At 39.4% G+C, this 13,845-nt stretch overlaps 1 protein-coding gene across 3 annotated transcripts in view; it reads right to left on the bottom strand.

Annotated features, from left to right (window-relative positions):
- LOC125896475 (guanine nucleotide-binding protein G(q) subunit alpha) overlaps positions 1 to 7,539 on the bottom strand; it is a 53,439-nt gene extending 45,900 nt beyond the window's left edge. For all 3 annotated transcript variants that reach the window (XM_049589087.1, XM_049589089.1, XM_049589088.1), the window contains exon 1: positions 6,331 to 7,539. In XM_049589087.1, coding sequence (XP_049445044.1) covers positions 6,331 to 6,466 — 136 coding nt within the window. In that variant the 5' untranslated portion in view covers positions 6,467 to 7,539. The remainder of the gene's footprint in view (positions 1 to 6,330) is intronic.
- Between the last annotated feature and the right edge of the window lie 6,306 nt (positions 7,540 to 13,845).

The following is a 13,845-nucleotide window of genomic DNA, read 5'->3' as shown; positions in this document are numbered from 1 at the left end:
AAGATCAAGGGGAAACGAAAGGACCTTTTACTGATAACTGTCATATCCTTGCCTTTGCACAGGAACCTTACTTATCATCACATCTCCTATATACTTAAATCTGCATCTGCCAATTTCAGTAAGGGAAGACACCAATTTGAAAATCAACATCAGCAGTTCGACACGGTTGCACTAACAAACACCATCATTCCCACATTTTGAATAAAAGGTCCTATTTACTAAAGACGGCTCACAAACTGGTGTTGTTACTGCAACTCCATGGGCTCTGCCTGTACACATTTAATTACTTGTGACTTTCATTAGCTACAGAGCAGGCAGCAGAGCACTCCTAACCCTGGCATCTTCCTCAGCCTGTACGTCTGCTATGCACTACCTAACCACACCACTGAGGAAACCCAGCCTGCTGCTGATAAACAGCTGGACTAATTGCCTTCACTCAAAACATCACACAAAACTAGCAATGCTAAGTATAGCTCGTAGATAAGTATTTCACACTCCATCAACCCAAACTGTACCTATTTAAATAAAGGTTTTGAGCTTCTCACAGTGTAATCAACAAATGTGGGTTAGAGAGGAATATAAAGGTTTAATATTTCCAGCTAAAACTGAAATATATGAATACAGCTGTGATGTTTCTGCTTAAGTAAGCAACTCGCCAAAACTTTCTTTGTTAAACTCTATTTCTGTCCCCAATCAGTAACAAAAAAATGAAACCCATCAGTGACTTTAAGAAGTCACAAGCCACTGTCAAGAAAAGACTCAAGACGTGACACGCAGCCAAAAACACAATAAAAAGCTACACTGTGCATGAAGGTCTATAAAAAGGATCAAAAAGGTCCATAATAGGTTCCAAATGAAGCGAGACAACCAGAATGCACTATAACTCACACTGGAGCTACACAGCGCTTAGATCCTTTTCACACACGCTTAAATAATGTGACAGCACACTCCCACCACGAGCTGAGACACAAACGACTCCTGCAATTTGTACTTCAGCATTTTCATCAAATAAAAATTTGGGTTGCAAGGATGGAAAAGGGATGTCTTCCAAATCAATCTCTTTCAATGAGTCACCATCCCGGCATCTGATCTGTGAGCAGGAAAAGAAGGACAATAACAATATGTTGCTCCGCCAACAACACTTTTATATTTCTAATCAATGTTTGGCAATATATTGGCCAACTGAGTCAACAGATGCCTTTTGTGTGGTGCCAACCATGAATTGTTTTAGCCATTTCACAATGAGAAAGGCAGTGCTTCTAGGAGTGCACAATTACTGCCAAAATGACCATCACAAATATTTTGATCAATATTGAGATCATGATTATTTTTCACGCCTGTTCATTGTTTTGAGAGACAACATATTTTTATTGCACTTTCACATTTAAATAACAGAGCACTGCTTTTACTTCCATGTTGTGCTACATTCCTGCTAATGTACAAATATTTGTATTTAAGGTATGACTTAAATTAATGTTTGTCTTCATCTTAATTCAGTGCATCTCCTAGAAGCACTTTCACTTTAACACTTCCACACATAATTGTTGCCATAATTAGACTGACAATAAGGTTCTTCCTTACCTGAATTTACTGCATCTCCCATGGATACGTATACACCACTGTATTATGTTTTTTTGTAGCTTCGTTGCCATGGATATCTGATTTGACACTGGCGAAAGACTGGGAATCAATGAGGAACTTTAACTGTGTAATTCTTCTTGGCCTTCATACATTCATCGTATGTGTTTTGTTTTTTTTGGTGGTTAAACAAGTTACTTGTTTGGCTCTGCAATGCAGACACAAGCCCAATTTATGCTTTAAATATGATTTGTTCTCTCCTAAATTCAAAATATTTCAAACAACGGATGATAACGGTTGATGAAAATAGTTTTTCCACTGGCTGCCTCTGCAGGGTGCACATACAGCGGACAGCATCCCCAAAGTGGAGGCCCTGTTATTTTAGGAAGCTCTTGATTTGAGGTACAGCAGTGTTTTCTAAGAGCGGAGCACGCATAATGAATGTCAATATTGCAGCCGATTATATTTAATTAATTGTGTGGAGCCAAAATCTTGATTGTGATTAAAATTCAATTAACTGTGCAGCGTTAAGTGCTTCAATGTCACCCTGCATTCAGTTACACAGAGATGTCGTATTACACCAAAATATCAACATATTAAAGTCGTTGGATATCGCTGATTTTAAATTAATTACCTGGTTTATCATACACATACTGACAATGACTACCTGAGGTCTTGGTGACATAGGAGCACATTCATAAGCCACTCTGACTTATTCACCAGCCAGATATAATTAGTGGTGTCTAGAGGCCAATCGATCTATCTATCTCTATCAGATATTTTAATTTCTCAAATATCAGTCATGATATTGGCATCAAAAATCCAGTATCAGTCGGGCTGTAGCAGCGTCTAACATTCCTCTGATCAAAAGCCCCATTTACACTTTAAATGTGATTTAATACACTTTTGTTTACCCTTAGGCACACATATTTGTTTGAGTTAGCCAGATCACAAATCAGATTGCATCTGTCTTGGTTTCTCCCATGTTACATGCAAATCACATTTTGGTCCTACTCCATTACAGATGGTAGTGATAAATGCATTTAACTTTAATTTCATCGTACCCAAGGGGTAATTTGGTACACACAGACTTCAACAAAAAAAATCTAAAATATACATCACAACAAATACATTTTAAACTAAAGAAAAAATAACTTGACAGCTCACATTCTCACTTTTAAATACAATAATAGTTTTGCTAAACAGCTTGCACCTAGGTCTATTCATATTCTAAAACAAACACACAGATGAAATCAAGCAGCGACCGTTGGGGCTGAAAAATGAAACCAGTGCTGAATTGACAAAAACTGCAATCCCTTGAAAGGCCACTTGAGCTGTACCCTTTTATCCAAACACGGTCACTTCTGGCTCCAAAAATCAAGATGGTGACAGCCAAAGCACCAAACTCAAGGCTTTAAAGTGGCAGTCCACAAAACAATGGGCGCATCAAGGTTACTACATCTACTATTTTATACAGTCCATGGATGAAATACATGAATGAATTACAAGTGAGACAGAAGTCTTGATCACTCATATCTCTTTCTCATCTATACAGATCAATGCTCTCTCAACATGCAGATCAGACAGCGCCAATCAGGAATCAGATAAATATTACATCAGCTAGCTGTACCTTCTGTATGACTAGAAGTTTGGAAATCGCTGGAGCAACTTCAATAAGAGAATGACAGCTATTTTTAGTGTATTTCTGTTTCATTTCAGCTTCCACATACCACGCACTGAAGTTGAAAAGAGTACAGATTACATAGCATCTTGGAGAGATGGAGGGATTTAGACCTTTTCAAGATCTGGTTAGATCGCTCAATCCACCAACTGAATGATATAATCTGCCCAAGACACAAAGTGGCTAAGTGTAAATGGGGTTAAAGGCCAGTTAAGGAGATCTTGAGTTGCCCCACCTTAAGACAAGTTGTTACACTGACATCTATCATACAGTGTCTCTGTGAATCGAAGGTTAGTATGGTTAGTATGAAGCTAGTACAGTCATATTCTAACCTTAACAGGAATCCACTGCTCTGTTTGCTTATAAAAGTTGAACATCTCCTTATGTTTATAAAGCAATAAGCTAAAACAGCTGTAACAAGTGATTTTTTTTTTTAGCATTCAACAAGCATAGTTCCCCTGAGATTCTGACAATGATACTAGAACTCACAAACAAGAATTGTTTGTGAACAGAGTGAAGAATAGTTATTTCTTATACGCTGCTACTCCTTTCTGTGTTGGTAGTTGTTGCAGATATCAGTGAGCATTTTTAAAACCACAGAGACAACAAACCACAGAGTTACTGAAGTGTACTTATAATATGATTCTGAATCCTTGCTAGTTGTAGTGACGCTGTTTGTTGCTGAACCTAAACTTGGACTTAACTGTAGTGTGTGACAAACAAAATACCAACTTTCTCAGTCAGTATAACATTACTTAAAAACTCACAATGGCTCTGCTAATCTTCATTAAACATGAAAAATAGTCTGAGAATGGCACTGCCTATTCTCAGGAGAGCAGTTATTTCCCAGTGCGGGCCACCTCAGTGAAGGCCTTTTCTAGACCAGACACCCAGAGAACGCTGTCTCCCTTGAAGCAGACTTAATTAAAACCAACTCTTTTTCTTTATTTAAGCCACATTTTACAGGCAGATAAAACTAGGGGAATGTGGAAGACCAATACAGGAATAAAGAGAACTGCTGACAGCTGGTTTCGAGAGGCTTCACTCAACTGAACTCATGCTTGATAATCTATGTAATTCAGAATAAGTTAGGACCACTACCAAACACATAAAACTAAATAAATAATTTTCTAATGCAGCAGTGTGTTCTGTGAGTTGTAGGAAAGGCACACAATAACCAAAATGAAGCCTGAATAACCATCACACAACTAGACTGAAAGGCTGACTTGACGTCCAGCACAGCTACATGTTAGTTAAGAGTCATCAGGAAGCAGAGACAATCTCCTGCCTCTGTTATCTCGTGAGTGGTCTTTAACGTGTCCTGTTTATAAGCTTGTCATCACCCTGGCAGTCCATCAAGGGGTTTTTACTTTCGCTTTGGAGGTAAAAGAGAAACAAGAGGACTGAGACACAAACTGTGATATAATTATTAGCAACAGAGCAACAAACACACACACAGAGTGTATGTATACAGGGTGTCTATGGGTGACACTTAAATTTAATGCTTTTGAAAGACCTTTTCAAGATACGTTTAACCAAATATAAGACTGATTTTGGACAAATCTTTTTCTTATTCAGGCATTGCAGGTAAGCATAGGAGTAGGTGGCATGTATGCTATAGGAATATGGCTATTAGAGTGAGTTCGGCACCAGCCACTAGCCAAATGCTACTAAAGTATGCAAGTCGCAGCTAGATTTGCTTCATTTACAATCCAAAAAAAAACAATGGTAATCTATTGAGTGGCTGGTAGATTTGGGAATCCACCAACCACAGTTGGCAGGTGGACAAAAAGGTCAATTTAAACCCTGCCAACAGGTAAGTGCAAGTTTAAAGTAAAAAGACAGTATTGGGTTCTGTGGAATGTTTAAAGACTTTCAACATCTAAAAAAATGTGGACTTTCATGCTGAAGAGATTGACTCATTATGGAAAAAATATTTAAAAGATTGATGATTAAAATTGAATAAATGTTTGTGGCATTTAAGACCTCACAAATGTGAATTCAAGACTAATGACTTTTAAGGCCTAAAATTTGTGACACTGAATTTCAATGGGATCTACACCCATTGTCAAAACTGATACATGTAATTCTTATGGTCTAAGACGGTCCAAATCTCTCAGTAAAAATGAATAATTCTCTCCCAAATCCAAACACTAAAGTGCTAAAACTCAAATTTGTGATGTCATAGGGTGTCAGGTGTGTAGCGGCTCCACAGACAATGAATTGGGAGAGATGTTATTGATGACACTGCAAGTACCCAGAGAAATGTTGGGTACATTTTCTGTTTCATAATGGAGAACGCTACAATAGAATAAAGCTCATTCAGGTCTTTTTTTTTTTTTTAAAAAAAAAGGCTGCCCAGTAGCTCAGTGGGTAGAGCAGGTTCTTGCTGCAGCAGCTGTGGGTTCAATTCCAGCTGGCAGCCCTTTGCTGCATGTCATCACCCTGCACACTTAACCTGTCCTGTCCAATAAAGGCAAAAACCAAAAAATAATCTTGTGTGGGCCCATAAAATCAGTCTCCTATGCATCATCAATGAAGCAGCTCCACACTTTTGTCCTATGACATCATAAGTTTAACATTTACTTCTGTGGTTTCTGGCCTTGAGAGAGTGTAACTATGCTTATAAATATTGATTTAAATTTTTAAGCCATGATAATAACAAACTTGTGTTCATTATTTGGGTGGTGTTCCCCTTTAAGACACCCTGTTGTACATATAAATATACATATACATATATATATATATTTTAATAAGCTCCCTGGGTCACTGGCTGCTCTCAACTCTACACTACAGCTCCCGCTAGACTGGAAACACCTTTAAAACCACATCTGCATTTTTGATTTGCATAACACCTCAGACAAATCCTGTGGTGAGCGGGGGTAATGTGGTTTGTGCAACTGTGTGTGCAGCGTTTTGCATGCAAAACCTTTTACAGCACAATCAAATCAACAGCTTAGTGCAGCTGTGCGCGCGCGCGCGCGTGTGTGTGTGTGTCAGAGGTAGAGATGTAGAGATTGACTGCAAGTGTCCAGCCGTGCCAATGTGAGACAGAGATCATGCAGGCTCACCCAGCAGAAGCAGCTTCAGCTCCCGTCTTGCATCCCTCTTGTCTCGCCGGAGTTGTTTCTCGATCTCAGCGTTGATCCGCTTGGACTCCTTCGCCTCTTCACTCAGGCAACAAGCCATCATGGAGTCTAAAGTCATCACCGCATGAGCTGAAAAGCCCGTCTGACAAGGGGCGCCGGGCTACACCTCACACAAAGTATCAAATAAATGAGCAACAGTCCGTCTGCAACAAGTTATATCCTGATAATGGAGCCTGAGAGGCTGTTGCTGGCTGCAGAGTCTGGCCTTCCTTGTCGGTGGTAAAACTGCTGTCAAGTGTCAAATATCTGACAGCTTAGTCAAAGTCTCGTGTAAATCCTCAGGCTACAAAGACTGACCGCGGATCACAGAAAATTTACAATGCAACATGTCCCCAAACACCTTCCACCACTAGCGTACATGTGAATAACCATTTTATTTGATGCACCGTCCAGAAAGAGCTGAAACTAGTTTGGGTGACGTTAACTAGCTTGTAAGCTAAACGCTGCTAACGTTATAACCAAGCTAACGTTGACAAGTTGGTGATTTTCAATGTGCCAACACTAGTTAGTTGGTTAACACTCGTTTAAAAAATCTAATTTTTACTTCAAGCTACCGAGTTGGGTCCCAGAGACAGTGGGACACCGCTGGCTGCCACATTTGTACAATCCCTCTGCTGGTCGCCCGGCCGAGTACAAGGCTAGCCGCCCCGAAACGAACACTGTACGCCCGCGCAGTGACAATGAGCGCCCGTCAAACTGTCCATCTACTGAACACACACACAGGCCAACCCGCTGTCTCGACAACTCGACGGACGGTAATCGTTGTAGCCGTTGGTCTGGAAATATCGCCTCACAATAGCGCTCGGAGCCGTTATCCTGTTGCAGACCGAGGCACCCAGTGACCAGTGTAGCTAAATGGGCAGGCTAATTGTTAGCTAGCTAGGTTAGCTCAGCTAGCCATCCCTGGAATTGCAGCCAACTGGCTAAAAACCAGAAACCTCGGCCTGACAGAGGACCTTCATTGTGTTCAGCTAGTGTTCTCCAAAAGACCTCGCCAGCACCAAATCCACAAAACACCAAAACGCCTAACTGACAGTCAAATGCACCCCTGTAGTCCGTGCATTTTATCGCTCCTGGTGTTTTTTCCTGGTGGTGATTGCTCTTCGTCACCCACTCCTCAGCCCCGGTGTGGCGCTGCTGCTGACGTCGCTTGGGATATGATTGATTGACAGCGGCAGAGCCAATGAAAACGGAGCTGGTGGGCGTTTAAGGCGGGATTTTCATGGATGGTTAACTTCCCAAGTTTGCTTGAGAGGGAGTCTTCCTATCGGAGGCGTGTCGGCGAAGGCAACTGACATTTGGCTGGACGGGCAACGCCCATCTCCTGTCAGAGAGCTGCACATCCACAGTGTGTGTGTGTGTGTGTGTGTGTGTGTGTGTGTGTGTGCTCACCCCGAGTGTCTCTGTTGATCTTTACTGCTCACTGCAACAGTTTCAGTAGTTCAGCTCCAAAAATATTCAAATATCTGTCTACGAAAATCCACAATAAAGCAACAACTATTCAAACATAGTGGCCTCTCAATGAAAACAGGCACGTGTATCTGTCACCTCATTCTTTATGATGGCTTTAAAATTCATCAATGGATGTTAGTGCTCCTAATTTTAGATCAATGTGTCAAACCATGCTGTACTAGGACCTTGAATTTGCAGGAATTGGATATGGGAAGTCTGTGAAGAGTCCTTGAATTTGATGTGAAGATGCTGAAGCCTTGTGCTTTAACAATTTTGGAAACGAGATGCTTGTGTATTTAATTATTGAGGTGACAGCTGTGTATTTTGTTAGGCCAACTTGCTCTTAGAGAAAAGCAGTGGCAAAGGCTAACAGCTGCAAAGGGTTGATCTAACATCATATTTCGACTAGAAGAAAAGTTGGGTCAACCTGACCTGACAGAGAAATAATTCCTTCACCCAACAACAGTGATGGGTTTTAATAATGTAATATATCAACTTGCAGAGTTGGGCCAACTTGAGCTGAGAGAAGTAAAGTACATTTTTGAATTAGAAAAAAGTTCTGCCTATCAGATGACCAGGTGAATGAATGTTATCTATTTTTTCTTTTCTTACAAATACGAGTACATTTTGTATTTTGTATTTAATTTATTTATTATACTTCATTTTTTATGGACTGCCATTTACTGACACAGGAGGAGCATTTTTGTCAGATTGTGTTTTTTTGTCTCCTTTTTTCTTTCTATCTTGAATCTGTCGCAGTTGCAAGTTGCATTATGTACTATATGAATGTAAAAAGCCTTATGTTATGACGTGAAATTTAACTGTAACTCAACATTGTGTCAACTAATTGGCAATGTAAAATATTAGACTTGGCAGCAACTGTTCTAAAAGCTGAATAAACTCAAAAAGCTGTGCAACTTTGTGCAACTTGTTACCAAACTTGTTTAAGTTGTGCCACCTTATGTATTTTTACAGTGTATGTTTATATGCACCAAATACCAAGGCAAATTCCTTGTGAATAAAAACTTACTTGGCAATCAGCTTAATTCTGAATCAGATTCTGTAAGCAGAGAAGAGTATATTTACTCAAGTACTGTAGTTAAATAGCCTACTATTTAAAGGTACTTCTACTTTTCTTGGTTGTATTTATCTTATGCATCTTTATATGTCTAGGTCTTTTTCACAACACTTCAGAGAGAACATTATTACTCTTTCCTCCATTGCGTATGTCTGTAAACTGTAATGTGATATCAGGTAAACTGAGACATCAGGTTAAATGGGACAAATAAGGTTTTACATATTGGGCTCTGTAAATATGAACAGCTAGTCACCACACATGTTATTACATCATTGCTACAAATGGCCCTTAGATAAAACAACTTGCTACTTGCAAGATAAACCACGTGGCATGTTGATTTTCTCTTTTTGGTAGTAAGATTACTGCAACCAAAACAATAAAAAGACCAAAAAATTATGCTAAAACTGAACATTTTTCTGAAGTGAAACCAATAAGTTTCTGAGTTATCAGATGCCATAACATCATGAGTTTTCATACTATTGTGTGCCATCCTGTCACATCATATTTTTGTCACTTAACAAACGATGCAACGATGCAATGAGTCCATGTCAGCCACAGTAATCCAGAGTTAGCCATCAGTGTTACACACACACGCGCGCGCGTCCATTGTAGATGATATGGCACCAAGGAAACAGACAACAAAAGAACAGGGAAAGCATGGCAGAAAAGTTGGACAATAATTTTTAATGAATCGTTAGGTTACATTAATGATTTAATAATTTAATGACAGAACTGATGAATGGATTTAACCGTTAAAAAACAAGTAGTGAAGGTAGTCTTTAAAATCTTAGGTGTTTTGTTTTTTGGTAATCTACCATAAAGTGTTGCAAATTACCTGACTTTACCTAGAACTGAAGAAACCTCTTGGATGGTGGCATAGAGGTGAAACATCTTCAAGAAACTCACACAAGTCCAGTTGTCTACGATATAGCACTTGAGAACCTGAGTTACTAGTTACAAAAAGGAAGTATCACATTGGGGTCCCTTTGCACATTTCAGAGGTCTCTGAGTTGTCAGCAGTTCATTGACTAACTGTTCAAAAGCCCAAAGAGATAAAATTAACCAGTTTTAGCAACAAAAGAAAAGTAAAGACTATATAAAATTACAGATTTGTGCTGCAGATTCTTTTGTTTGTTTCTACCCAAATAATAATCTCACAACTCTTGAGATTTATCTCAGAAAACTCGACTAAAGTACCAAACTCTGGATACATTAGTTTGACAAGACTCTTCAACCAGCAGCAAAATTACTGTATAGAACTATATGTCACTCACAGGGGACACACAAGCCTGTGAGTACAGGCTCCTGTACTTTTACTTAAGTAGGACTTTGAATGCAGTGACTATTTCAATATTTTTACATTGTTGTATTAGTCCTTTTACCTTCCTCCACCACTGTCTGTAACACAAAGCTTGATGCAACAGTTCATGCCCCTATGGCGACAAAATTGGCAGAAGAAAACACTTAAAACATGTTTAAGTTTCAACATCTACGTCGATATCATCTCTGGCTCTCTCCCAAATAGAGCACTTTGTCAACAAACTAAACAGGTAGCATTGCAAATACTGTCAATATTTGAAGTGGCTTTTCCTGAACCAAAACAGAAAGTCCCATATTTACTTTGTAATGCAATACATACAATCCAGGATCAAGTCAAAGAAAAGGTATTGGCTCAAAACCAACAGAACAATTTCACAGTTGTTGCTCTTACAGATGGTCATGACCCTGTGTCATTCAATATCTGAATGTCTATATATGTTTGGTTTTGATTGTACATCTATATATTTGTCTATTAAATAATTCTTAATATAATAAAGTTTTAAACTTTATTAGTGGTGGAGGAAGTGTTCAGACCCTTTTATAAAAGTGGTAAAACCAAATGTTATAAACAAAATATACATGTGCGTCAAAAATACAAATACTAATCACACATGATAACTTAATTTGAGGGTTGTTTGTAAATCATATCAGAGGATTCTTATCTGTTTTTAACATGAAAATAAATTCTATTACGATCCATAATTTAAAAGATCAACATTTGTTTTGATTGTATAATCTTAATCTGCGAAGTACTACACCTGTCAAATAAATGGCTAGAAATGTAGTAAAAAATACAACATTTCTGTCCAGAGTCAAGTGGAGTAGATGTATAGTACAGTAGAAATGTAAACAGTGAAGTCCCTCAGTGTTTACATTAGGTGACTTGAGTAAATGTCCTTAGTTACTTTCCACAACTCATTTACATACCTGGCTGCAGTATATCCTGTTGTGGCGGTTCAGACTAGTTAGTGAGTCATAATTTTATCCACATATAGAAGAGCAGTGTTGGGAAAAGTATTCACACTCTATACTTCCTTAAAATGTTAATGCAAAAATACTGTTACACGTAACAGAGTATTAAGACTGAAGTGTACTTTAAGTCTCAAATATGAAACAATTCATTATGCAGAACGATACCTATCACAGTATTACATCAGTATATACACTGATCAGCCAAAACATTAAAGCTACTGAGAGGTGAAGTGAATAACACTGATCATCTCCTTACAATGCAATGTTCTGGTGGGAAACCTTGGGTCCAGGCATTCACATGGATGTCACTTGACATGCACCACCCACCCAAACACTGTTGCAGACCAAGTAGGCCTACACCCCCTCATGGTAATGACACTCCTTGATGGCAGTGCCCCCCAGCAGGACAGTACACTATGCCACATTGCAAAAACTATTCAGGAACATGACAAAGAGCTCAAGGCGTCGACCTGGCCTCCATATTCCCCAGATCATAATCTGATTGAGCATGCTGGTACCCAACCTCACAACCCACAGGACTCAAGGATGCCAGACACCAAAGTGCAGCCCAAGAGGTCCTGTGTCCATGCCTGGACAGGTCAGAGCCAAGTCCGATCTACATGGGGGCCTCTTACCTCTCAAGGCATGGACACAGGACATCAGGGGTACAGGTAGAAGAAGATGATACACTATATTAAACACTGAGGGGAAATTAAGTGGGGGTTTTTTCACTCTGTTGTCATACACACACACAGGCCCAAAATACACACACATGCACAAACAGGACTTAAACATGCATTAAATGGAGAGATGTCAAGGCGAGGCCGATGGACAGGCGCCCCGTGCTATTGGGGGTTTGGTCCCTTGCTCACAGGCGCCTCCACAGTGAGGTGAACTGGCGCCTCACCAGCTACCAGTCCACACTCCATATTTGGTCTGGATGGGGATTTGAGCTGGCCACCTACTGCTTCCCAACTCAAGTCCCTAGGACTAAGCTACTGACACCCCATGAATACTCAATTAGACTAGGATCTTTGGAATTTAGAAGCCAGGTCGATGCCTTGAGCTCTTTGTCACATTCCTTGGGCCATTCCTGAGTGTTTTTTGCAGTGTGGCATGGCGCATTGTCCTGCTGGTAGGGTCACTGCCATTGGGGACTGTCATTGCCATGACAGGGGTACTTTTTCTGCAACAGTGTTTGGGTGGGTCGCGCATGTCAAGTGGCATCCACATGAATGCCAGAACCAAAGGTTTCCCAGCATAACAATTGCACTGTAACGAGATGATAAAAGTTATTCACTTCACCTGACAGTGGTTTTAACCTTTTGTCTGACCATATGTAATATTAAAACACAAAACACATCATATTGTTGGCATAGGCTGATCCGACAAGGAGGTCAGTGCCATCCTTGGAATTTGATTGGCCTCTTCAGATGCCAATCCAAAACTCCTGGCCTCCCTGAAGGAGAAAAACTTTGATTTTCTTATTAAGTTGTTCTGACTATTGTGTTTGTTTGGACGTCTCAAAAAATGGACAAAAACAAGATGCAGTGAAAAATTGTGAGCCATGTGAACACAATAGGTTGTAACACAGGTTGTGCTGCCCCCTCTGAGGGGTCACAATACTATTTGTTTTTTTTTCTGAACTACTTTTGCAGTCCCTTCACTCCCAACCAAAATGTAATGTAAATTAAACTTTGTTGCTAAGTAACCCAAATTAATTCCAGAAACAAAAACCACCATGACCTTTCAGGGACCCAATACAGCTTCACCTTGGCCACCCTTTAAAACTGCCACTGGTTATTGGATATCACTATTGATGCATTAACACAGTGCAGTGTTTTAATGTTATAGTTAGTCAAAGTGAAGACAATTATAATACTGTTGGGGAGTTTAATCTGTAACACTGCATTATGTTTTGTGGATAAAATATGAGTCTTTACAATAACTAGTGATCTCTCAAATAAATATAGTGGAGTATAAAGTACAATACTCATGTGGTGAAGCAAAGAATCAAGTAGCAAAGCACCTGAGTAGATTCTTCAGTGGAGAGTTGTAACTTAATAAACGTGAATGCAGACATGAGAATGCTTGTAGGCAGCTGTATGTTTAATTGATAAATTCACTAAAGCCTGGATGAGAAATTCCTCCTCCCATTTAATAACTTATCATTCATCCTGTCAATACTTCAGTCTTCACAAATGGTGACTATGACAAAACATTTCTTCTCAGCAGTAACAATAAAATTACAACTCTGTCACTCTAACTACATCCTTCAGTCTGAATGAGCTGCAGATGATACTGTTGAGCCAAGTGACATCTTGTGGATGTGTGATGTCATCACAACAGTGAGGGTTGCATTGAATTTAAGAATATGACTGAAATGTTGAAAAATTTAAAGTTCTTTCATAAAAATAAATACTCTCTGTGTTTGACCTGCATCAGAGCCTCATCCTTTAACTCTTCCAGACAAGAAATGTCTGATCTAAATATCTGGAGTCTTACTTTAGTAGAACAACAATGAAAAGCAAATGAAAGCACAGAGGCTTAAAATGCACTCAAATGTTCATTCACAGACATAAAATAAATAGATGGAGTACACTAGTCTATAAAGC

The sequence above is a fragment of the Epinephelus fuscoguttatus genome, linkage group LG10, assembly GCF_011397635.1.
Source record: "Epinephelus fuscoguttatus linkage group LG10, E.fuscoguttatus.final_Chr_v1".
NCBI classification, from domain to species: domain Eukaryota; kingdom Metazoa; phylum Chordata; class Actinopteri; order Perciformes; family Serranidae; genus Epinephelus; species Epinephelus fuscoguttatus.
This window is presented reverse-complemented; position numbering and strand designations above follow the sequence as displayed.